Source organism: Bacillus rossius, assembly GCF_032445375.1.
Source record: "Bacillus rossius redtenbacheri isolate Brsri chromosome 9 unlocalized genomic scaffold, Brsri_v3 Brsri_v3_scf9_2, whole genome shotgun sequence".
Lineage (NCBI taxonomy): Eukaryota > Metazoa > Arthropoda > Insecta > Phasmatodea > Bacillidae > Bacillus > Bacillus rossius.
The window spans coordinates 7,475,950-7,500,797 of NW_026962013.1; the positions used below are offsets into that span (position 1 = coordinate 7,475,950).

Consider the following 24,848-nt stretch of genomic DNA (forward strand, 5'->3'; position numbering starts at 1 on the left):
GACGGCTCTAAAATTCTGATTGGTTCACTGTGTTACTATAGCAACGAAGAATTGTTTAAAAGACAATTGACAACCAACGATCTGCCGTTCATTTTATTGTTTTTTAAAGTTTGTGTATGTATTTTTACAACAAAGTTAATATAATTACAATAGTATGTCAAGTACAAGTCGTATGTCCTTGGCAATGTGCAAGCATGTACGTATTGTTTAAAATGTAAATGCTAAGCAGATATTTTAATTAATTTTTAACTTACGATTTGTTTGGTTATGTATGTAACTGGGCCCTCGGTTAAATTCGTCGGTAAATATTACATACTAGCTAAACCCGGCCACGCTTTGCTGTGGCACAGTTTAATATTAATTCATTGTTTAATTTAATATTTTACTGTGCATGGCTGTGGAATGTAATAGAAGAAATAAAAATGTGTTTAGCTTAAATATTTTTATTGTAAAGCTAATGGAAGGACTACATTCCTTGTTTTCCCATTTTTTGCATAAACATATAGATCAGATGGTTTACTGACTCTGGAGCACCCGACATATAACTGGCCATGAGAGAAGCATTCATTTTCTAAATTCAAACCGCACACTTGCAAAGATTGTCCTTGTGCTTTATTGATGGTCATAGCGAACGCAAGGCGTATTGGAAATTGAAGTCGTTTGAACTCGAACGCCATATCTGTCGGAATAAGTGGCATTCGTGGAAGTAATACGTCTTCACCTTTATGAAGTCCAATCAAAATTGTTGCTTCAATAAGATTATCCATTAATTTTTTAACTACTAATCGTGTACCATTACATAATTTAGGCTGACAGATATTTCGAAGCAATATAATTGGCACACCAATTTTCAAATTCAAAATATGTGGTGGTAATCCTGGAACATCGAGTGAATTGAGAAATTCCGTTGGAAAGTTCACTGCTTCATTTTGGTGCACTACTGAATCAATAGATTTGTATGTCATTGTTTCACCTTCGATTCTGTTTATAATACTATTGTTCATATCGTGTACGTCAACATTTTTAGCCGCTAGAATGGCTCTTTCGCTCAACCATGCATGATTTTTGAATTTTGTTTCGATGTTTTGGAATACCTTGTCTACTAATTCCTCTTTTGAATCTACGATGTTGCATAAATCAGATGATAAGCTGATTTTTCCTGTTTCTGGATTTGTAGGTACAGTGCCGTTATCAACTTCAATTAATTGTCTTGAAAATATGACTGCTGTTAGATCGTTCTGAAGTTTAACTCGCATATTCGTGGTTAAATGCATTTTTTTTACTGTGCTCCAAAAATTTGAATATTTTTTCATTTAAACGTATTTTTATCAATAGAGTCGAAAGAATATACTTTCAAATTAAATAAAGTTTTTTATTCTTTCTTGAAATATATATATATATATATATACATATTTGTGTAAATTATAGTCGTCAAGGCACAATGGTCGAGTAGCCTGATGTGCTTGAACTTCGACAATATGGTACAGCATCGTCGAGCGTGGTCACAACTAAGTTGGGTGACCATGATATTTAGTTATAGAAACTTTTTTTTCCGACTTTTCCAGTGGATTTTCCCAAACTTTTATTTCATATAAACACTCTTCTGTTAAGATGCAATGTTCTGTAAAAATTTCAATCCAAACCATCGTATACTTTCCGAGTTTTGCGGCCAAATACATACGGAAGCTAAATTTTTATATATATAGATTGAGGGGACAAGGTAGAGCTAGTGCATAGAGTAGTGAATAAAGGGGCGTAGGATACTGGGACTGTTTAGGAGACTCCTGTAAGGGACGAGCAACAGGAATTGGTCTCGGGTTGATGCTGCAATATGGGGTCCATACCTGGTGACAGGTGTGTGAGATGGAGATAGTGCAGCGGAGGACAGAGATGGGTGAAAGGGTGGGGTACAGGGAAGGAGGGGTGGGAGAAAAGCATGGCCGTGTGTACGGTTGCAGACTTGAGGTTCGCCTTCTGGGGTACATCGCAGGAAGGCTGATGGAAAGGTTAGTGAGGCTGTTCAGGGTAGAGGCCATGGGTGGAAGCTTCTAAAGAAAAAATATCTGAGCTTATGAAGAATTCAAAGGAAGGTTAATTTAGCTGAAACCTTCTTTTCACCTGGCTGGTAACTAATTGCAAGACATTTTAATTCAATTTGAAATTTCTCTCAATGTCCCCCCAGATATCATTGTCATTATAAATCCTGTAAAATTATATCGTTTATTTACTGTGGAAATGATCCTGTAAAATTCTTCTGAAAGGCAGTGTAATGCTAAATCTGACTTTCACTTCAGAAAAAAAAAAGATAATAGTGCGTTAGACATTTTGTCTGATAAGCCTGAGAATTTACTTGGAAACCTATTTTTCTCATATTTCAAACTATGTAGTTATTAAACACAGTTGAAATGGTGCTCTGAATTAAATTAAATTTAATTTCTGGGTATTCTAGTTGAGCATCTTACCTCTATACGGCTCCACGATGAATAGCTACAATACAGTATTTATTTACGTTTTACAGATATTTGCGGGAAATATTTTTGATTTTTACTCTGTGTTCGTGCACGATCACAAACATAAATTGCAGTGAATTTATTACAAAAGAGGAGCGACTGTATTCGAAAATACAACAAATTTTATAATACATTCTAGGTAGCAAATGCAAATTAGGGATATATAAATTGGGTTTCATCTTTGGAAATTGCATTATTTTTTTTCCCATTTTATTTTAAGTAAAGGTGTACACAATGTTTTAGCTATTTTCACAATACAATTTTAATAGCAAAATCATAATTAAATAAGGTATACGTCTGAAATCCTGTTAGCTACATCGTTAAGTAAACCTAATGTGTGGGCTTTGCTATTAAAATACATATGTACGAAAAATGTGTTCCAAGGGCACAGTCGAACCTCATTAAGTCAGAACAGCCTAGCTAGGATGAAGGTAACCAGGACTTGCCGGAGAATGTGGGAAAAATCTACTCAAAATGATGAACTTAGAGAAAAGGTCCTTTATATTGATCAAAATACATTTATAGCTTACAAACAAATTATCACGTAACAAACAGACATTTACTACTTGTAAGCTTCTGCTGCGTTAGTTTAGCTTAACACTTACAAATCATTTTAAACATTTAATTGTTATTGAATTTTTTTTTTCTAAAACGGTCCAGTAAACTTAGGTCTAGAGATCAGAGTGAGCAACAATCGACTCCATTAATTTCTACCGAACGTAAAAAAAAAATAATTGTAATTTGACTGTCATTGTGTTATCTGCACTTTGCATGTACCGCATGTTATTGTTTTAATTTATTTCTGTTATGGCTTTGCTATTTGAAATAGTTTGTTTTATATAACCTGTTTCTTTGTTCATTGGTTGATTACTGCTTTGTTCTCACGCCAGTAATTTAATTTGCACCCCGGATGTGCAGCTCCCCGCGCTGTTCCAGGTCGCTCGGATCCGGGGGAACCCCAGCCGCGGGTACGGGGAGAACTCCCACGTGGTGACGCCCACCGAGCCACCGCCGCTCACCAAAACCGTCTTCACCAACGGCGTCAAGACCATAACCATGTGCAGCACTAAAACACGGTGAGCCGTCGCCTTTTTTTTTTTGAGATTTACGTTTCTGCTCTCCCGTGCAGTTCCCGAGTTGTAGTTAGTCCGTGCCGAACACCTTTGGAGCTCTGAACGAGGTCTTCTTTCACCTCAGTTCTTATTCTTCTGACTCGCATGTCAAAATAAAAAATTGAAAATTAACGTGGTTTTAGAGTAGGGATAAGCCAATCAATTCCTCAAATCCTTAGATATGCGTCAAATATTTAGTATTCAATATATATTATATATTCGAGAAAAAAAGATTCAAAGAAAACCATTTGAGAAAGGGAAATTAAGAAATTGTAGTTGGCAATCCTTCATTATTTATAACTAGGGACAAGATTCTATTGTGAATTGAGACAAAGCCGAAATAACGCCGAAAAGCTTGTCAGTTCATCATGTAACATTGAAATGCAAGTTTATACACACAAAGCACCGGAAAGCAACAAAAATAATGAAATGAATCAGCATATTTAATCAAAACTCAACTCCGATTACAGAAATATAATCTTATAATATATTTAATTCAATGACTGTAAATTATTTAGCCTGGAGTTAGTACTAAAATGTATTTACTAAATAGACTGAAAATTTTTTTAGCTTTTTTTTATATTGCAACAGTTATTAGTAACAAATTTTACATTTTTCAAGCAAACCTATACTTGCTGATTTATTTGTATTGTTCCTAATAGTTTTACATGCTTATTACAAATTATTATATTGTAAAAGTGCATCATGTATCAGTCAAAATGACACCGTATTGGTGAAGTAAGATTCATTGAACAAGAAAGTGTCATTTTTGTTGAAAATATTGCTAACTTTATGAATAAACATATTTTATAAAAAAATTAAAAACAATAACATTGAAATCTCTGGTTTTGGAAACAAAATTGGCCTATCTGCCTTGCGAGAAGTGACAGGGAACACAGAAAATTGTTTGGTAATGGACGAGAATATGTTCTCTGTTGATGATATGGAGTCAGTGGTTGTCAATGATGAGCCGTTCAGCACAATGGAAATTCATGAACAAACCTCTGCGGCTGTAGTCCAAAATACAGCCTACTCAGAATTTTTTTTTTTTTTTTTGTATTTTGCTTCAAAAATATGAATTATATTTTCTAACTATGCTAAACAAGCTTGGAGCGTGGTGGTGGTGGGGGGGGGGGGGGATATGACAGTGGACTCTCATTGCAGAGGGCCTGGGTTCGAGTCCCGGTCTGGCCATCCTGGTATTGGTTGTCTGCAGTTTCTCAGAATCACTCCAGTTGGGATAGTTGTTTATCATCGGCCATGGCTGATTCCCGTGCCAGTACACCTGGTCTGTGTAACTTAGAAACACACAACTTAAAACTGCCGTAACCTAGAATTCTTGAAATAAAATCCACATAGCGTAGAACTGTCATAAATTAGAAAGATCGTAACTTAAAAACACGTATCTTGGAAACAGACAGTCCCGAAAGACACAACTTATAAACATTAAAAATTAAAAAACTTAGAAAATCATAACTAAGAATGGCCACAACTTAGAAACCCCTATTTTTTTAACTGTCACAACTTAGAACCAGAATGTATAACTATCATAACTTAGAGACAGTAGAACAGAAAAACTCACGACAGGTACAACATAGAAAACTCTACCTTTTGTGTTTGTGAGTTATGACAGCACCCTTGTGCGTCGGCTGTGTTGCCGTGTCTCTAACAAGACGTAAAGCTCAGCGGCGTGGCTAAGGTGACTGGCGCCCCTGGCCAGAACTGAAAATGGCGGCCCCTCTTGGATTAAAAGAGAGTGGGGGGAGGGTTCAGTAACGCGAAACCGTCGCGGCGCACCCCCATCCTCCCGCTCCACTGCTCCGGCGTCCCTGGCGGAGGCCATCCCTGCCACCCGCTTGCTACGCCACTGATAAAGCCCCAGCAAGAACAATGAGGAAAGCTGACTCAACGGGCCGGCAGGCAAGTGCGTGCGCCTCGGGTTGCAGGAACGCGTTGTCGCTGCAGATGATGGAAGACCTGATCCACCACATCACGGGAGGACAGGACGACCCCAAGCTGAGGTGCATCGTGCTGTATGCCGAGGGGAAGGTGTTCTCTTCCGGCCACAACCTGAAGGAGCTGGTGCGTCTCCAGCGTTGCATTTGCTCTCTGCTACGCAGCTAGAAGTATTGTAATTTTCACCAGATTTTATACTCTGCAATCTCATTAGAAAGTAAATTTACTTTAAAAACCCTATAAGACTTTTTTTACTTTTAATCATAAAGTATTTTCATTACCATTTAGTATTTAAAATTGCAACATACCCACCATAAGTCTTTAGATATTTATGGTGGGCACGACACATATGGACAAATACAAGGTTGTCACTGCAAATATATGGACTCCCACCACTGTCGGTACCACAGCAGGCAAAACATCTGCAAATAGCCAACACCTATTAGCAGTGACAACAACAAATACAAACATAGATGCAGTAATTAAAGACAAATTTAATAAAAAATTACAGAAATAAAAAAAAATAAAAAATAATAAAAGCAACTATAAGCAAAAAAATTTAGTAATAGAGTAGGTAAATAGTTTTTTCCAGATGCTTAGTAGGGTCGTAAGATTTGCTGCATAGCTGTAGTTCAGTGAGTGGTCTTTTATCTGGCATATTCAGGACCATGTCCATGCAGTATTAGTGTTTTTGCAGTATTATAAAACATCTTTTAAGGTTGTACAGGAATACCAAAGAAAAATATAATACACAGTACAATGCTAACTAAAAACCAGTTGTAATAAGCTGTCTAGAGACTGAAAAAATTCCAATGAGTGTTATTTTTGTCATGTTGCATCCATGATTCAGGTATCTTCAAAAAAACTTTTTAAAAATGTACCAGTTAAATGTGAAGTGTAACCCGTCAGAAAACAGGAAACTCTGAACTGGAATGAAAACTGACAGTGACGATAAACTCAAAGCGAACTGAAAGCACTAGCAGTGCAGTAATACTACCTGGTGACCAAGGTCAACAGGTGGAATCCATTTAGAATAAACAAAACGTGAGTGGCTCAATTATTGTCGGATTAAAGAATTTGCCAAGCCTGACCTTTCACAGTATCTGGATTGAAGTAGCATTGTCGTGACGTGCATTTAAAATATATAATGACAATTTAGCAAATAAATCATGGAACATAATTAATTTAATAACTTCATAGTTTCACACCAAATCATACTCTAACACTAACTTGCCACATAACAGATCGTATTCGATCCATAACAAAAATAATGCAAAAAGTATTTAAATACCATTAAAAAAATTATAAAAAATATTCTCTATTAAAAGGGGTCCTTAAAACATTATTCGACATTGGTCATTCACTACAGTGTACACTTGGCATAAACTTTTGGCAGTTTACAGTCTTTAACACAGTAATTTTGAGAAGTGGTGGTGTTTGTTTATGTGCAACAGAAGTTTTTTTGGCTAAAAATCTACAAGACTGAAATCGCTCTCTCTTTCAGAGCTGGGAAAAACAAGGATTGTCCGACAGGGTTTCGCGACACACGGGTATGTACAAAGGCAAGGTTGCATTGGGCTCCGAACCGTTGGGGTGCCAACTCGGTGCTAGTGAATGCGAGGCAAGCATCCTCCTGCCTGCCCCCGGACCCCTGAGAGCGCGGATCGGGCGAGGCTGCTGACCGCCGGCGGTGAACGCGAGCGGGCGGTGTCCTTGTGCGCAGACGAGCAAGGACGGGCCCGACTACCACCAGCAGGTGTTCGCGACGTGCTCGCGCCTCATGCTGGGCATCCTGCAGTGCCCCGTGCCGGTGGTGGCGGTGGTGCAGGGGCTGGCCGCCGCCGCGGGCTGCCAGCTGGTAGCCACCGCCGACATCGCCGTCTGCACCGAGGGCAGCACCTTCTCCACGCCCGGGTACACTTTCCTTCACCCCCTCCTCGTTTCCAATGCTACACGTAGTCCAGTCAATATAGTGATCAAATAACAAAAATTCCGACAGAGCTGAATTTTGGTAGAGACCTTGGATACACCAGTAGAAATAAGTGCCAAAATTCCACATATTTCTCATGTATGCTAAAAAAGTTATTCAAGGTCAAAGGATAAAATTTTCTGTTTTTTGGATTTTTCTCAAAAACTGTAAGTTTTATCAAAAATATAGCCCAGACAAAAATTGTAGATTATAAAATCATCTACAAAAATGGTCCTAATATTAATTTTCCTAATAATCACCATTCTAAAAGTGAAGGAGTAATGGCTAACTATGGCTACCTTATAGAAAGATAAATTGACTTTTCAAAAATTAAGTGATTTGGGTCGTCTTCTCAACTAGTATTTAATAAAATGCTAAAGGTATTTAGATTGAGGATATACTAACATAAAAATAACCGAATACTGCTACTGTTTGTCTGGTTTCTATTCTTGCAACTGGTTGTTATAATGTAGATCATCAAAAAGAAAGTAAAGCAATGAAGAACCTGAAGAAAATGTTTTGTGAAATAGTTACTCTCCAGTTTCAGTATTTCAGATTTCACCACTAGATGATTCAATATTCATTATAGTTCACATAATAATGCTAATGTTATGGTGGGCCCTTAATTTTGTTAATACAGATAATTTACTAATAAGTCTGTGTCGAATCGGTATACCTTTAGCGTGAACAAGTCTTGAGAACGATAGCTCGGGAAATGCAAATAGTTTCGATGGTGTGACTTGCAGCGCCAACTTCGGCGTGTTCTGCTCGACGCCCGGCATCGCCGTGGGGCGCGCCGTGCCACGGAAGGTGGCCGCCCACATGCTCTTCACGGGCATGCCGCTGACCGCGGACGAGGCCCTCCGCGCGGGGCTGGTCAGCAAGGCCGTGGCTCAGGAGAACTTGGGTACGACGCTCCTCCATTACCCGTTGCCTCTCGAGGAGTGCGTAATGCTGAGTTTAACACTTGATCAATGGCGGATTTGCACATTTGCCGCCAGTAGACTATTCAAATATTGCCGCCCTTACCAAACTCTACAATTTGCTGAGTTTAATACTTGATCAGTGGCAGATTTACACATTTGCCGCCAGTAGACTATTCCAATTTTGCCGCCCTTACCAAACTTTACTATTTGCTGTGTTTAACACTTGATCAGTGGCGGATTTACACGTTTGCCGCCAGTAGGCTATTCAAATTTTGCCGCCCTTACCAAACTCTACAATTTGCTGTGTTTAACACTTGATCAGTGGCGGATTTACACATTTGCCGCCAGTAGACTGGTCAAATATTGCCACCCTTACCAATCTCTACAATTTGCTGAGTTTAACACTTGATCAGTGGCATATTTACACATTTGCCGCCAGTAGACTGTTCAAATATTGCCGCCCTTACCAAACTCTACAATTTGCTGTGTTTAACACTTGATCAGTGGTGGATTTACACATTAGCCGCCAGTAGGCTATTCAAATTTTGCCGCCCTTACCAAACTCTACAATTTGCTGTGTTTAATACTTGATCAGTGGTGGATTTACACATTTGCCGCCAGTATACTGTTCAAATATTGCCGCCCTTACCAAACTCTACAATTTGCTGAGTTTAACACTTGATCAGTGGCGGATTTACACATTTGCCGCCAGTACTATTCAAATTTTGCCGCCCTTACCAAACTTTATATTTGCTGTGTTTAACACTTGATCAGTGGCGTTTTACACATTTGCCGCCAGTAGACTGTTCAAATATTACCGCCCTTACCAAACTCTACTATTTGCTGAGTTTAACACTTGATCAGTGGCGGATTTACACATTTGCCGGCAGTAGACTATTCAAATTTTGCCGCCCTTACCAAACTCTACAATTTGCTGAGTTTAACACTTGATCAGTGGCAGATTTACACATTTGCCTCCAGTAGACTGTTCAAATATTGCCGCCCTTACCAAACTCTACAATTTTCTGAGTTTAACACTTGATCAGTGGCAGATTTACACATTTGCCGCCAGTAGACTATTCCAATTTTGCTGCCCTTACCCAACTCTACAATTTGCTGAGTTTAACACATGATCAGTGGCGGATTTACACATTTGCCGCCAGTAGAGTATTCAAATATTGCCGCCCTTACCAAACTCTACAATGTGATGTGTTTAACACTTGATCAGTGGCGGATTTACACATTTGCCGCCAGTAGACTGTTCAAATATTGCCGCCCTTACCAAACTCTACAATTTGCTGAGTTTAACACTTGATCAGTGGCAGATTTACACATCTGCCGCCAGTAGGCTATTCAAATTTTGCCGCCCTTACCAAACTCTACAATTTGCTGAGTTTAATACTTGATCAGTGGCGGATTTACATATTTGCCGCCAGTAGAGTATTCAAACATTGCCGCCCTTACCAAACTCTACAATTTGCTGAGTTTAACACTTGATCAGTGGCGGATTTACACATTTGCCGCCAGTAGACTATTCAAATATTGCCGCCCTTACCAATCTCTACAATTTAATGAGTTTAACACTTAATCAGTGGCGAATTTACACATTTGCCGCCAGTAGACTATTCAAATTTTGCCGCCCTTACCAAACTCTACAATTTGCTGAGTTTAACACTTTATCAGTGGCGAATTTACACATTTGCCGCCAGTAGACTGGTCAAATATTGCCACCCTTACCAATCTCTACAATTTGCTGAGTTTAACACTTGATCAGTGGCATATTTACACATTTGCCGCCAGTAGACTGTTCAAATATTGCCGCCCTTACCAAACTCTACAATTTGCTGTGTTTAACACTTGATCAGTGGTGGATTTACACATTAGCCGCCAGTAGGCTATTCAAATTTTGCCGCCCTTACCAAACTCTACAATTTGCTGTGTTTAATACTTGATCAGTGGTGGATTTACACATTTGCCGCCAGTATACTGTTCAAATATTGCCGCCCTTACCAAACTCTACAATTTGCTGAGTTTAACACTTGATCAGTGGCGGATTTACACATTTGCCGCCAGTACTATTCAAATTTTGCCGCCCTTACCAAACTTTATATTTGCTGTGTTTAACACTTGATCAGTGGCGTTTTACACATTTGCCGCCAGTAGACTGTTCAAATATTACCGCCCTTACCAAACTCTACTATTTGCTGAGTTTAACACTTGATCAGTGGCGGATTTACACATTTGCCGGCAGTAGACTATTCAAATTTTGCCGCCCTTACCAAACTCTACAATTTGCTGAGTTTAACACTTGATCAGTGGCAGATTTACACATTTGCCTCCAGTAGACTGTTCAAATATTGCCGCCCTTACCAAACTCTACAATTTTCTGAGTTTAACACTTGATCAGTGGCAGATTTACACATTTGCCGCCAGTAGACTATTCCAATTTTGCTGCCCTTACCCAACTCTACAATTTGCTGAGTTTAACACATGATCAGTGGCGGATTTACACATTTGCCGCCAGTAGAGTATTCAAATATTGCCGCCCTTACCAAACTCTACAATGTGATGTGTTTAACACTTGATCAGTGGCGGATTTACACATTTGCCGCCAGTAGACTGTTCAAATATTGCCGCCCTTACCAAACTCTACAATTTGCTGAGTTTAACACTTGATCAGTGGCAGATTTACACATCTGCCGCCAGTAGGCTATTCAAATTTTGCCGCCCTTACCAAACTCTACAATTTGCTGAGTTTAATACTTGATCAGTGGCGGATTTACATATTTGCCGCCAGTAGAGTATTCAAACATTGCCGCCCTTACCAAACTCTACAATTTGCTGAGTTTAACACTTGATCAGTGGCGGATTTACACATTTGCCGCCAGTAGACTATTCAAATATTGCCGCCCTTACCAATCTCTACAATTTAATGAGTTTAACACTTAATCAGTGGCGAATTTACACATTTGCCGCCAGTAGACTATTCAAATTTTGCCGCCCTTACCAAACTCTACAATTTGCTGAGTTTAACACTTTATCAGTGGCGAATTTACACATTTGCCGCCAGTAGAGTATTCAAATATTGCAGCCCTTACCAAACTCTACAAATTGCTGTGTTTAACACTTGATCAGTGGCGGATAAACACATTTGCCACCAGTAGAATGTTCAAATATTGCCGCCCTTACCAAACTCTACAATTTGCTGAGTTTAACACTTGATCAGTGGCGGATTTACACATTTGCCGCCAGTAGACAATTCCAATTTTGCCGCCCTTACCAAACTTTACTATTTGCTGGGTTTAACACTTGATCAGTGGCAGATTTGCTCATTTGCCGCAAGTAGACTATTCAAATTTTGCCGCCCTTTCCAAACTCTACAATTTGCTGAGTTTTACACTTGATCAGTGGCGGATTTACACATTTGCCGCCAGTAGAGTATTCAAATATTGCCGCCCTTACCAAACTCTACAATTTGCTGAGTTTAACACTTGATCAGTGGCGGATTTACACATTTGCCGCCAGTAGACTATTCAAATTTTGCCGCCCTTACCAAACTCTACAATTTGCTGAGTTTAACACTTTATCAGTGGCGAATTTACACATTTGCCGCCAGTAGAGTATTCAAATATTGCAGCCCTTACCAAACTCTACAAATTGCTGTGTTTAACACTTGATCAGTGGCGGATAAACACATTTGCCGCCAGTAGAATGTTCAAATATTGCCGCCCTTACCAAACTCTACAATTTGCTGAGTTTAACACTTGATCAGTGGCGGATTTACACATTTGCCGCCAGTAGACAATTCCAATTTTGCCGCCCTTACCAAACTTTACTATTTGCTGTGTTTAACACTTGATCAGTGGCAGATTTGCTCATTTGCCGCAAGTAGACTATTCAAATTTTGCCGCCCTTTCCAAACTCTACAATTTGCTGAGTTTTACACTTGATCAGTGGCGGATTTACACATTTGCCGCCAGTAGAGTATTCAAATATTGCCGCCCTTACCAAACTCTACAATTTGCTGAGTTTAACACTTGATCAGTGGCGGATTTACACATTTGCCGCCAGTAGACTGTTCAAATATTGCCGCCCTTACCAATCTCTACAATTTTCTGAGTTTAACACTTAATCAGTGGTGAATTTACACATTTGCCGCCAGTAGACTATTCAAATTTTGCCGCCCTTACCAAACTCTACAATTTGCTGAGTTTAACACTTGATCAGTGGTGGATTTACACATTTGCAGCCAGTAGGCTATTCAAATTTTGCCACCCTTACCAAACTCTACAGTTTGCTGAGTTTAACACTTGATCAGTGGCGGATTTACACATTTGCTGCCAGTAGGCTTTTCAAATTTTGCCACCCTTACCAAACTCTACAGTTTGGCTTCCTTACCAAACTCTAAAATTTTATACCTTAGTTCAGAATCATATTAATTACAATTTTTTTGTCAATGAAATTGTAACTTTATGGTTTGTACACTAGCGTCCTAACTACGCCACCTTTTTCCCGTAATTAGTATGATTGTGAACTAGGGGATCGATGTGTCAGTTCCTAGATTATTTTTACAACCCAATGATTCAATTAAGATTGCACAAGAAATAGTTTTTGGTATATTTCTGAGCTAGTAAAAATTTAGTGTTGAACTACTAAAAAGGCGGGGTAAGGTATTCCGTGATACTACTTACACAATAATATAAATTTGTTAACATAATTAAATAATTTTTATTGAGCTTGCTTACAATTTAAAAAAAAAATATTTAATTATTTGGCAACAATTGGGCTGATACAATGACAAGGGAGAGAGAAAAGTCATCGACAAAATTCGTTGCAGACGTCTATCTGTAAAACGTCAGAAAACAGAGAACCGTCATGCAGAAATCTTTTTGATTTCTATGAGGTTAAAAAAAAAAAAGGTCCCCAAATTTGCCGCCCCAAAAATCTGCCGCCCTAGGCTCAAGCCTACTCATCCTGCTGGTAAATCCGCCACTTGATATCATCTAGTGAGTGGTTCTCAAAGTGTGCGCCCTAGAATATTTATCGGGTGCGCTCTCTGGTGTTCCAAAGAAATATGTGTGCAGGCATAAAAATAAATAAAGTACTCCTTTATACCATTTCATTACGTATATACCGCTCTCTTGTTAGTGTATGTCATTATTTTGTGTTATTTGAACGACTATAGGTTTTTCTCTAAAAGTGATTTAGTTCAGTACAGCGCTGTAGTCACTCTTAACTGTTTGTAAACAAGCCTGCGACATTTGACGTAGTTATTATAACATATTTCTCTGAAATTTGCCTATAGTATGCCCACAATTATTTTTAAAATTTTTAATGCATCCAATTTCAAAAAAAGGTTTAAGGACCGCTGATCTAGTGTTTGGCAGTGCCTCTAAGCACAAGGCTTGGAAACTGAAACAGTCTTTTTCATAGTACATCGTGCAAGTGTGATACAGTATTTGGATAGGTGAGCTTACATAATATTTTATGACATAGAAAAGATGATGAAGATGTAATGCTTTGGTGATTTCAAGAAAATGGAATTAATACAGGGGGGAAAAAAACATTTAACCATTTCTGCTCTTTTAAACATACAGTTCAAAAACAAAATCTGGATGTTCATAGATTCTCTTCTGCTACCAACAGCTTTCTTATTAATTGCTTTAAATTTTTTTTTTGCATGTCTGGCTACAAATTTGCAAAGACAATCAAGACTTTATATTAGACCTGTGCTAGTACTAGTTTCTAGATACAAAGTTAATAAAAAATCTGTTTAAAATATTTGTGAAGACAAATTGAATTGCAAATATTGTTCTCAGCAAGGCTGTATTGCTCTTGTTTTATAAAATACGGGATTGAAGTAAAAAAAAAAAAACATATTTTAACCTTTTATAATGTTTTAACTCATTAATAAGTGATAAAACAGTTGGGCCCTGTATATAACACCATTCAATAAAAATTAAAAAAACTAATCGAGCATAGTATTAATATTGAGCATTCATAAAATCAAACCCTAGTGCCACGTTTAATTTTTTTTTAAGTAACCAACTTTATTCGTACAAAACATATCCGCCGGAAAAAAAAAACTAAATATTTTTATGAGGGAATCTTAGGCTTCCATGTTTTAAAATCCTTACAACAAATGAGACGCGAAGCTTTGCATCACAACCGAAGCTTCATATAAAACAAATAAAAAATTTCAAATCGAATATTAAAAAGAGCTTTGATTGATTTGCTTAGTTGAAGCTTCGCATAGGCCTACTTTATGTACATGTGTGTATGTATGTACACACACAACACACACATGTATTTTGTTTAAGATGAGGAAGTGTCAAAAATAGTCCAAGCAATCTGCGAAAAAAGCAGAGCGGTGGTGGCGATGGGGAAGAAATTTTTCTATCAGCAGATGGAGGAAGATATCAGGACAGCATACAGGTGAGCGCGACATTCTTATGATCATTGTTGTTCAACGACAAATGTCGAACAAATGTTGAAAAATTTTAATTGGAAACTTGTACCTAGATGTATTTTGTGTGTGTAACCAGCTGATATGTCATCACTTGTAGTATATGAAGAGAGAATAAAATTAGCTTCGTAATATGGTTAATCAGTTGAAACAGATTAATTAAATCCCTCATATTTTGAACTGAAAAATGGAATAGTAAATTTATTTTGTCTCTTTTCTTTAAAATAAGTAGTACAGCTAAAAGTACACATTTTTATTCATTGGCATGACTACATGTTGAGTAGAACAAATATCTATATCTATACCTCGGAGGCATAAGACTATGTCCACTTTAGGGCAAAATGCACTTTTAACCATAACATGACCACTGTTTGACGTTCTTTCTAGTGGCATACAACACTAAGATCTACGTTATGTCAAACATTCACATATTTTGGGTAGAAAAGAGTTAACTAATAAGTGAGGCACTATTTAAAATTCTTTCAAATCCTCTCATAAATAATTTGGGTTATATGACATAGTGTCATATGCCTCCGAGTAACAGATATATATATATATATATATATATATATATATATATATATATATATATATATATATATACACACACACACACACACACACACACAGACACACACACAAAAATATATGACATTTGTACAGGTCTACACATTAATATGACGACAGACACACGTTATGCTGGACTGGAGTGACCCAAACGTAAACAAACACCTCGTTTGTTTACAAACACAGGATTGCCTGAATGGGAGATGATATTTGTCAATACACGAGTGCCTATCATTATTTAGCCCTTTTTGCCATAACTTTAAAATATTATCAAGGAGACTAACCTGTAGTACAAATAAACAATATATGATTTTCCAAGAAATTTTAATAATATTAATGAATTTGAGGCAAAACAATAACATAACATTGGAATTATACTTGTTAATGGCTAAAGTTCTCTGAGGCACAATGTGACTAGCAAAAACAAGAATGTTATTGAAACTGCAGGACGTTACGAAGGGCACCCGGCTCGACAAAAGTCCAATTCACGTTCAGTCTCTATTGTTGGTATCCAACACAACACGTAGATGCCGTCTACACATTAAATAAGGGTGGGGTTTGCTCCGGGCTAAAACTCTGTCGGTAGGCTATTTCTAACCCCAGGACCTCTGGGGGGACCGCGGACAGTTACTATTAGGAGGCACAGTCTCTGCGATAACGTCTCGTAGCTGGAATCACCGTGTAAGATGAGGGGAGTTTGCAGTCCAACAATTCGCTGGCGCCGACTCAAGGCGACCACGCCTTACCTTGCGAATGATACGCTGGCTCCACAGTCTCCAGTCTGCGTGAAGGCTGTCCCAGGGAGTGCGTTGCGATGCACCAGTAGGCACCACACACTTCAAGTCACCAGAGCACTCACACAGGCGAAGTTCCGGCACGCGCGTAGTTGTTTCCCGGACCGCAGACGCGTTGAGATATTCGATAATTACCGTCCCAAATATTGATAATACCGAAAGTTCAACTTCAGGTCGCGATTCCGCAGCCCGGAATCGCGGGTAGCGAAAACTTCTTGCGCGAAGCGACACATGCTCCGACTCTGCGCAGCGGACCGACTCATCGGGAAAACGCCAGGAGGCTCTTTTATACCTCCGCCGAGCGTCCCCAGCGGCCTCTCCTATTGGCTCGTTTTTAAGTTCAGGCGGTTGCCGATTGCCGCTAATTCTCTTGGCGCTGGCGCGCATGCGCCGTCACACTATCACTTCAAAAGTCGAATATTTACCAATACTGCGGACCATTGTTGACTAGGCCCCCTCAAACACTGTTTATATGTACTTAAATACGCCCTACTGACCATATATATTTATATGTGGGCCGTGTATCGGTACACATTTCACAACAAAATGTGTCCCTTTACATGTCAGTACAGAATTTATAATAAAAACTTGATAGATTGTGTAAGGCATGGATTACTATTCTTTAAGTATAACTCTCCAATTCACCACAGCCTTAAAACCAGCATGCTTATTATATTTGCATCCAGGGGCGCAACAACGGGGGGGCAAGGGTATTTTGCCCCCCCCTCTGAAAACTTGAAGTGGGGGCAAACGGGGGCAAAGATAGTGCTGTGTTTTAGATAATAAAACTGCTTAAATAGCACCATTTTCCACCTTGAAATACAAATTTCCCCGGGGGAGAACCTCCGGACCTCCCGCTTCAATAGGGGGATTGATGATTCTTTATAAAAAGGTATATTGCCCCCCCCCCCCCCCACCCCCTTTTGGAAATTTAGTTGTAGCGCCCCTGTTTGAATCTACCTGCATCTTGGTTTTTTAAGTGAAACTTCTTTGAGTGAGTAGGATAGGGTGAGTTAAGGTGATGACTCATCATAGCATAACAATTAGCGCAACATTCGGGTGGGGAGCTTGATGGTGGGAAAGGGGTATGTAGAGGGGGCATAACAAATAAATTAGGTACTTGAACAAATGTAGGACTTTTTATGTTTATTTGTTACAATTTTGAACATCTAGTGTGCACCTTCATTCTGTTCTTTGTTGTTCACACAGTTTCGGTGGTCAAGTAAAATACACCAAATATTGTTTTTTTCATTCAAATGGATTACTATAGTGTGAACTTGTAATATGCATGACAGCCAAGCACCCATTTTTAACATGCTTTTATTAGCTTCACTTGTAACTAACAATTGTAATCAAATGGTGGAAGTGGATTTAACCTACAACTAATTTTCGTATCAATTTGAAACTTTGCAAGCATTTGTAATCTGGATGACAGTACAATAATTTCATGACTATGACCTGAAGAAAGAAGAGGGAGGGGGAGTGGGGTGTGTGTTTGCATAGGGGCAAAAAAAAACACTACTTTCAAGCTATGGGCAAAAAAAACCACAACTTTCAAATTATGGGGTGCTTGATATCAGTTATCATAAATTTTCTATCACTAATAACTTAATTCTTAAAATAGAGTCATGAAGATTAAGAAGAAACCACCCCATTCTATTGTTTGGTTTATTACTTGATTCTTATTTTGGGCTAACTAAAAAAAAATTACGTTGTACGGAGTTGTAGTTCATCCTATCACCGTTGAACAAATTACTCAAATTTAAAGATTTTTTTTTTTACTTAGTTCATATAACAATAAAAGTATGTGTTTTTTGACGTGACGTCTAATAAATCGATGAACGCCGGCTGCACGTACGAAAAAGGATGACTCATTGTCCCGTTACACACATTGTCCCGTTACGCTTTGTCCCATTACGCTCATTGTATGCTTGCGCCGCATCTATCTCTCTTACACTCGATTGAAACAACCATCGATTTGACTTTTTCGAGGCACATTAAACTTGAAACACTCCCATTCATTTCCTACTTTTCCTATCATCGTCCTATCCTTAACAGAATAACACAGATTGGATTAAGATGTTAAATAGCAAACATGTATAAAAGTTATAGTTAAAATAATCTGTTCGTTAAAGTAATAAACATATTTGAATTAATGAGTGCAAATTAAAGTAAATTTATCAATTAAATTGTAGATTTCATTTCACTCCTTCTTTGTATCCATACAAAATAGTGATAATTCAATAAAAATGATTCAATTTTATTCATAAAGTATGCAATGATTTCATCAATGTTTTGTTATGACGTTGTCACGTTAAACTATCATCCGTAAACCGACTTTACAGACAACCAATTTCTTTTTTTAAGTATAATTTAATTCTGTTTATGATTTAGTGAAGTTGTTGCAGTGACGATGTTGTCGATGTTGCCTGCAGGCTGGGGGAGGAGGTGATGGTGAGCAACATAGCCCTGGCCGACGGGCAGGAAGGCATCCGCAGTTTCATCGAGAAGAGGAAGGCCATCTGGGGCCACAACTTCGAGAAAGCTCACTAAATGCAAGCGCCAGTGGCATCTCAGACAATTGCGACGGTTCATAAACGTTACTGCAGCTAGAAAAATCACGTATGGTGCCAGCGATGTGCAATACGCCTGTTATTGTCATTTCATTTCTCCTAATTGAAATTTAGTAGCTATCTGTAGTGTGTCGAGCATTTGGGGAAAATCTGGAATAGCCAAGGGAGTTTTTAATTTCTGGAAAAATCGGGGAATTGTCTGGGAAAATATATGTTAGGTCAGAGAATTTAAATGAGATGGTTAGACAAAAGCTCACCCTGTATCGCTAACCTGCTACCTGTGCTATTCATATTGTATTTGGATTCAGTCTTTGTTATGTTGAAAAGCTGTTGTGCCAAGTATCTTCGGGCAGAGTGGTATTTTATGGCATGTGTGAAGCTGGATTCAGTTTGTGATGACGGCTCGGAGTGTGATGTGAGCGAAATCACTTTTTGCTTAATTCCCAGTCCAAGAAAGGATCCGTATGTACTTTTTGACAGTGACATTGTAAGGAAGTAGCACAAAAGTTTAGATTGGGTGTTTTCTATAAAAAAAATATTATAATTTTTACATGTTTTGTTCTGTGAACAATTATTAATTTAAGACTTGGAGGAGTTGGGGAAAAAAGGAAAATTTGGATTGTGGGTTTTTCAGGACACTCTTGTATAATTTTTTTTTTATTTTGAGTGCTAGGTTGCGCTAAACAATCAAACAGAAATCAAAAAACTTTTCAAGAGTAAAGTCTTGTTTTAAATAAGAGCAATGCGGAAATGCCAAATATAAGTAAAAGAGCCTAGTTCTAAGTTGGCATGACAGTTATAAATATATTTACTACTCAGATAGCTAGTGTGTTTAATTAATTAGGTTTTTTTTTCCTGTTCATGTATTTTTAAAATAATTTTTTTTTTAGTTTTCAACATTATTGTTTTTTTTTTTTTTTTTCACGATTAGTTTTGTTCTATTAGTTAACTAAAAAATTTTAGTCTATAATGCAATGTACCTTTTGTTTGGTTTGCAAAACTATTTAAATTAGGTATGTTTGAAGTAGTGGTTGATATATTTTAAGAGTGCTATTGCTGTTAAAAATTATGAGATTTAAAGCTATGTTCAACAAGGAATCTAATATAGTTGTTTAAATGCAGCTACAATGATTGAAGATTAACTCTGCAGCAACTACGTATAATGAGCACATATACATTATAAATTTGTAACTAATGACTTTTTAAAAAGTCAAAATTTCATTTAGATCATAGAATTTGCAATTTACTTTTAAAGTAAGAAAGAAGTAGATAGTGAAAGACTGTGTATCTCATTTTATCCAACGAGAAAAGTTAGGCTCAGTTTTTTTTATCAACTTTCAGTAAGTCTAGGGTTCATAAAACTGCATATTTATTTTTGTAACTTTATAAAATGTTATATTCCCTTGGGAAACTTATAGCCTGTTGCCAATGTAAAGCATTTAAAATGCATGAATCAAGTTGGGTCGAATAAAACAGAAAACAGAGTCGACTGGTTCGTAAGTACAACACAGAGTGTATTAAGATGCTGGTCATCGAAAGACGGGCTCAATCGGTTGGAGGACCGAAAGTGTAGGTGAAGCATGTGTGATGTGTAGATGCTTGGTATTTGATCGTGATCAGTGGTGGATCTACCAGCAGGCTGAGTAGGCTTTAGCCTAGGGCGGCAGATTTTTGGGGCGGCAAATTTGGGGACTGTTTTTTTTTTTTTTTTTTTTTTTTTGCTACCTCATAGAAATTAAAAAGATTTCTGCATGGCGGTTTTCTGTTTTCTGATGTTTTACAGATAGATAGAAGTCTGCAACAAATTTTGTCGATGACTTTCCCCTCTCCCTTGTAATTGTACGTTCCGTGAATCCATGTAGCAAACTTCCATATTCTATAGTAAAACAGCTAGTTCGCCGCCAACCCCTACCAGTAATCGGCCTCTGCGTTTAAATTAGATATATTTCAACGAAAATGTTGGATTGTAAAAATAATCTAGGACATGAAAATTGTAGAGGCAAGGGCGGCAAAAACTTTACAGCCTATAACTTGACAATTTTTAAATACGCCACTGATCGTGATTATGCATGACTTAATCCTGTTGGTGTTTATGGGAAAATGTGAGGCATTCATAACTTCATCGAAGAATGGTGCTACTGTCACTGTCACAAGACGGTTGCAGCCGCAATTGTTTGGGGAATTAGCTGGAGTGAATTTTGTTACACTGTGTATTTCTCTTTGGTTGACATGTATATATTTCTCCTTTATTATGTTTAATATACTTTGTGTTTCTAATTTTGTGACAATATGCTTATTTTGTTCCATAATGTGTTCTGTCTTGGATGTCAAACATTATTTTTTTTACTTTAAAAGTTTGCTATGAACACACATATTAGTCTGTAGTTAAATGTATACTTCTTCATTTTTGTTGTGACTTGAGATTGTTTAATATTTTACTGATTTTAATATAAAAAGAGGTTGCACACATTGACAGTTAGTCATAATCAGAAAGTTTTTTTTTAGTTATACATTTGTGTACTTTTTATTAACTATATTTACGGATGCAACCTTCAAAATATTTAATATTGATAGTTCTGATGTAAAAAAAAAATATTGAAAGCATTTTACAGCAAATATAGACATACACATTAGTGTTTAGTTTTCTAATTATAATAGCAATTGAAATAAAATACATTTATCTTTAAAACATGAGCAATTTTTGTTGCAATATTCTTATGTATGTGGAATCACCAACACTAATGTTGGTTTACAAGTATTTGAAAAATATTTGATTTTCAATATTCATGAATAATTTGATATTTGATTCAACATTTCAATTTGAATATCTTTTTAAAATTATTTGTTACCAATAGTCTAAACCACGTGGGACTAAAAAAAAATGTGTGTGTGTGTGAGTGCACGCACATGTGTGAAATAAATGTAACATGTATGAGACAAAGATTATTTACTAAGTAATTTTGACTAAGATGATGTATTGAGAAGTTTAGATTTGTTATCTCTTATCTCCAACATTATTCTACTTTTTTTTTATCATATTTAACAAATAATCAGTGATTATGATTTAAATCAATGATTATGGTTTAAAATTATTATACTTTTTTATCTATACAATCAGTTATATCTACAACACAATTTGACTTAAAATTTAACTGGTCTAAGGAAATGCATTGCCAGTTTCCCTTCACCCCCCCCCCCCCCTTCTCTCTTCTACATTTTATACCTAGTTACTATGGTTCCTTTTATATTAATGTTTTTTTTTATTTTACTATATTTTGTATCATTTTTTTTTTGGACTCCTGTGAAGTGTGAAAAAATAATTTTACTGTATGTTAAAATTTACTTCGAAAAATATTTGATATTTGCAAATAGTTTGATATTCCATTCAAAAATTTAATTAAAATTTAAAAAAAAAACTGAAGTAGCAGAAGCCTATGCTTAACAGTAGTTATGGCCACTGGTAGGTTGCGTGTGGCTCGTAAGTAGTCATGGCTGGTGATCACGTAGCTCGACAAGCTATAGAACCACCTGAACAGACACCAGTGTCATTCGCGACTCCCGTCAGCCGAGAGGCACTTTGGGGCGTGTTCGCATGGTACATTGCGAAGAGACTGCCAATATATGCCTGCATTACTGTACTTAAGATAAACTACACTATTTATAGAGTAGGTATTACAATCGTGTGGATAAAAATTATATTTTATATTTTTTTTTGTGGATATATCAAACATGATCATAACTTATTTTCTTTAATTGGAAAATATCATTTTTCTAAAGTATTTATTAAATAGAATACTTACTCTTCTATGAGCATTCATAAAAGGGGGAAGTATATCACAATTGTTTTTCATTAAGTCAATTTGCAAATTGCAAATCCTCTTCTATGAAGAGTCCATTAGTACTTTGTACGTAAAACTGTAGATTATTTTGAGGATGTTACTTTGTGTCATCATTTTTTCCCTAAGGAATAAACCATTTTGCACCTGTTGAGTTACGTTGAAAGAATAACTTTGCTCAAAAAGTAACACAGCTCAGTCATTACTCTTATGAGACTCAGTGTGGTTATTTTGTGACAGAATTAAATGTAAAGTCATACGCAAGTTTTTCTGTAGGTGATGACTTTTCAACAGCTAGTAGCAAGTAAACTGAAGTAATAATAATTGTATATTCTTAAAAATCTAGGTTTAAAAAAAACATATTTCATTTATCTTTGTTATAATATTATGTTTAAATTATTGTAACAATTGAATTGAGAGTAGATTCAGGGATAGCAAGTTAAGTAACGATGAATTTGCTTAATTAGATTAATTTGTTTCTATGATGGTGGCAAGACTCGTGCTAATTAAATGCATGTAATCAGCAATGAGTACGTATATAGTTGCTATGTAATTTCAATATAGGCTGCAGCCATGTGGGAATACAGGACCAAAATTAGGTTCCTAAGATTACAAGAGACTGTTCAAGTGTACATATCATTTTATACATTACATCCTACGATACTGCTGTTTTTCTTTGGACAATTGTGTCCTTGTCAATTCCAACTGTAATTTGAAGTGTTCCCTCATGCCAAAACTTGTATATAATATTATTGTAAATACATATTTTAGAGCAAATAAAATTACAATATTTTGTAAATGTACCAGTTAATTTTCATATAAAAGCTTAAATATAGCTTTTGGGTGTTACTTCTTCAGTTTATTTTCTAAACCCTAGCAGGTATAAAACAAAAAAATATGTCAAGTTTAGAATGGTGTGCTCAAAAACTTTCATTACACTGTAAAACATTTTATTTACCCTTTTCAAGTCAATTTTGTTTATTTTGCACTGGCTTTCCCACTCAGGGTAAAAGCACTGCAATTTAGACACCTCTCTGGGAACGGCCTTCACAATATTTAAAATATTTTCAATTAAATTTAAACTTTTTTCAGCTAGATTAATATCGTTATTCCCAGAAACAGGTGTCCTCAAAACACAATTAAGATGTTACTCCAAAAAAAGTTTAAGGAAGAGGCTATCTTGATAGAGCTTACTAATAAATCCACAAAAATTAATAAAGTTTTCAAACAATTTAACAAAAAAAAATTTCTTTCTCCTTTGAGCATAGAGGTGATACAGAACTTAAAACCAAACGTTCATAACTTATATATAACATTTGAGCGAACATGTTTACTACTGCTCAATGTGACGTGCATTAAAATATATAATGACAATTTAGCAAATAAATCATGGAACATAATTAATTTAATAACTTCATAGTTTCTCACCAACACTCCAACACTAACTTGCCACATAACAGATTGTATTTGACCTATAACAAAAATTATGCAAAAGTATTTAAATACCATTAAAAAAATTATAAAAAAAATTATATATTAAAAGGGGTCCTTAAAACATTATTCGACCCGGGTCATTCACTAAAGTGTACACATAGCGTAAAATCTTGGAGGTCTACAGTTGTCAACACAATGATTTAGAGAAGGGGTGGTGTTTGTTTATGTGCAACAGAAGTTTTTTTAGCTAAAAATCTACAAGACTGGAATTGCTCTCTCTTTCAGAACCGGGAAACACAACATTATTCTTATATCAAAATTTGTTGCCAGCTGGGACGCTGCACGCAGTAGAATGGGAAACCACTTCAGCTGATAGCGCCCGGTTTTGAACCACAACACGCCCTCATGGTCAGGTCCATTTACTTCAATTTAGGTCCTCTTACGCCCTCCGGTGTGTGGACTTGTGAACAGGCACACATTTCTTCCAGAAATTGCGCTGGTACGTCCGTTTCCGGACACAGTTTCCATTTTTAAACACACCAACATGTTATCACCGCAAAGTGTACGCGAGCGTTTTTTCAACTACCTTCGCTGCCTTCTTGCGCAGCCTACACACAAGTACTGTTCTCCACTTCAGTCATGTACCACAGTTAAAACAGCCGCCGCGCCCGTTTAGCACTACAGTTTTCATATATTTAAAACTGC

The 24,848-nt window shown here is 36.9% G+C and overlaps 1 protein-coding gene across 4 annotated transcripts; it reads left to right on the forward strand.

Annotated features, from left to right (window-relative positions):
* Positions 1-59: 59 nt before the first annotated feature.
* LOC134542806 (enoyl-CoA hydratase domain-containing protein 3, mitochondrial) lies at positions 60-21,562 on the forward strand. Of its 4 annotated transcripts, none has more exons than XM_063387348.1 (7): positions 60-114; positions 3,429-3,586; positions 5,569-5,704; positions 7,302-7,492; positions 8,294-8,454; positions 14,794-14,908; positions 18,736-21,562. In XM_063387348.1, exons 2-7 carry the CDS (start codon positions 3,567-3,569, stop codon positions 18,851-18,853), a joined length of 741 nt encoding a protein of 246 aa, XP_063243418.1. In that variant the 5' UTR covers positions 60-114; positions 3,429-3,566; the 3' UTR covers positions 18,854-21,562. The 4 variants fall into 4 exon arrangements, with proteins under 4 accessions (XP_063243418.1, XP_063243417.1, XP_063243416.1 ...); XM_063387347.1 differs by having other exon boundaries at positions 62-196; XM_063387346.1 differs by having other exon boundaries at positions 73-196; positions 3,447-3,586.
* Positions 21,563-24,848: the final 3,286 nt, after the last annotated feature.

What these genes read in the sequence shown, in the direction of transcription:
- LOC134542806 (XM_063387347.1), top strand. Translation starts at nt 155, where the DNA reads ATGTCAAGTACAAGTCGTATGTCCTTGGCAATGTGCAAGCAT. An exon ending in CCTTGGCAATGTGCAAGCAT is followed by an intron (nt 197 to 3,428) that starts GTACGTATTGTT and finishes CCGGATGTGCAG; the next exon opens with CTCCCCGCGCTGTTCCAGGT. An exon ending in CGTGGCTCAGGAGAACTTGG is followed by an intron (nt 8,455 to 14,793) that starts GTACGACGCTCC and finishes ATTTTGTTTAAG; the next exon opens with ATGAGGAAGTGTCAAAAATA.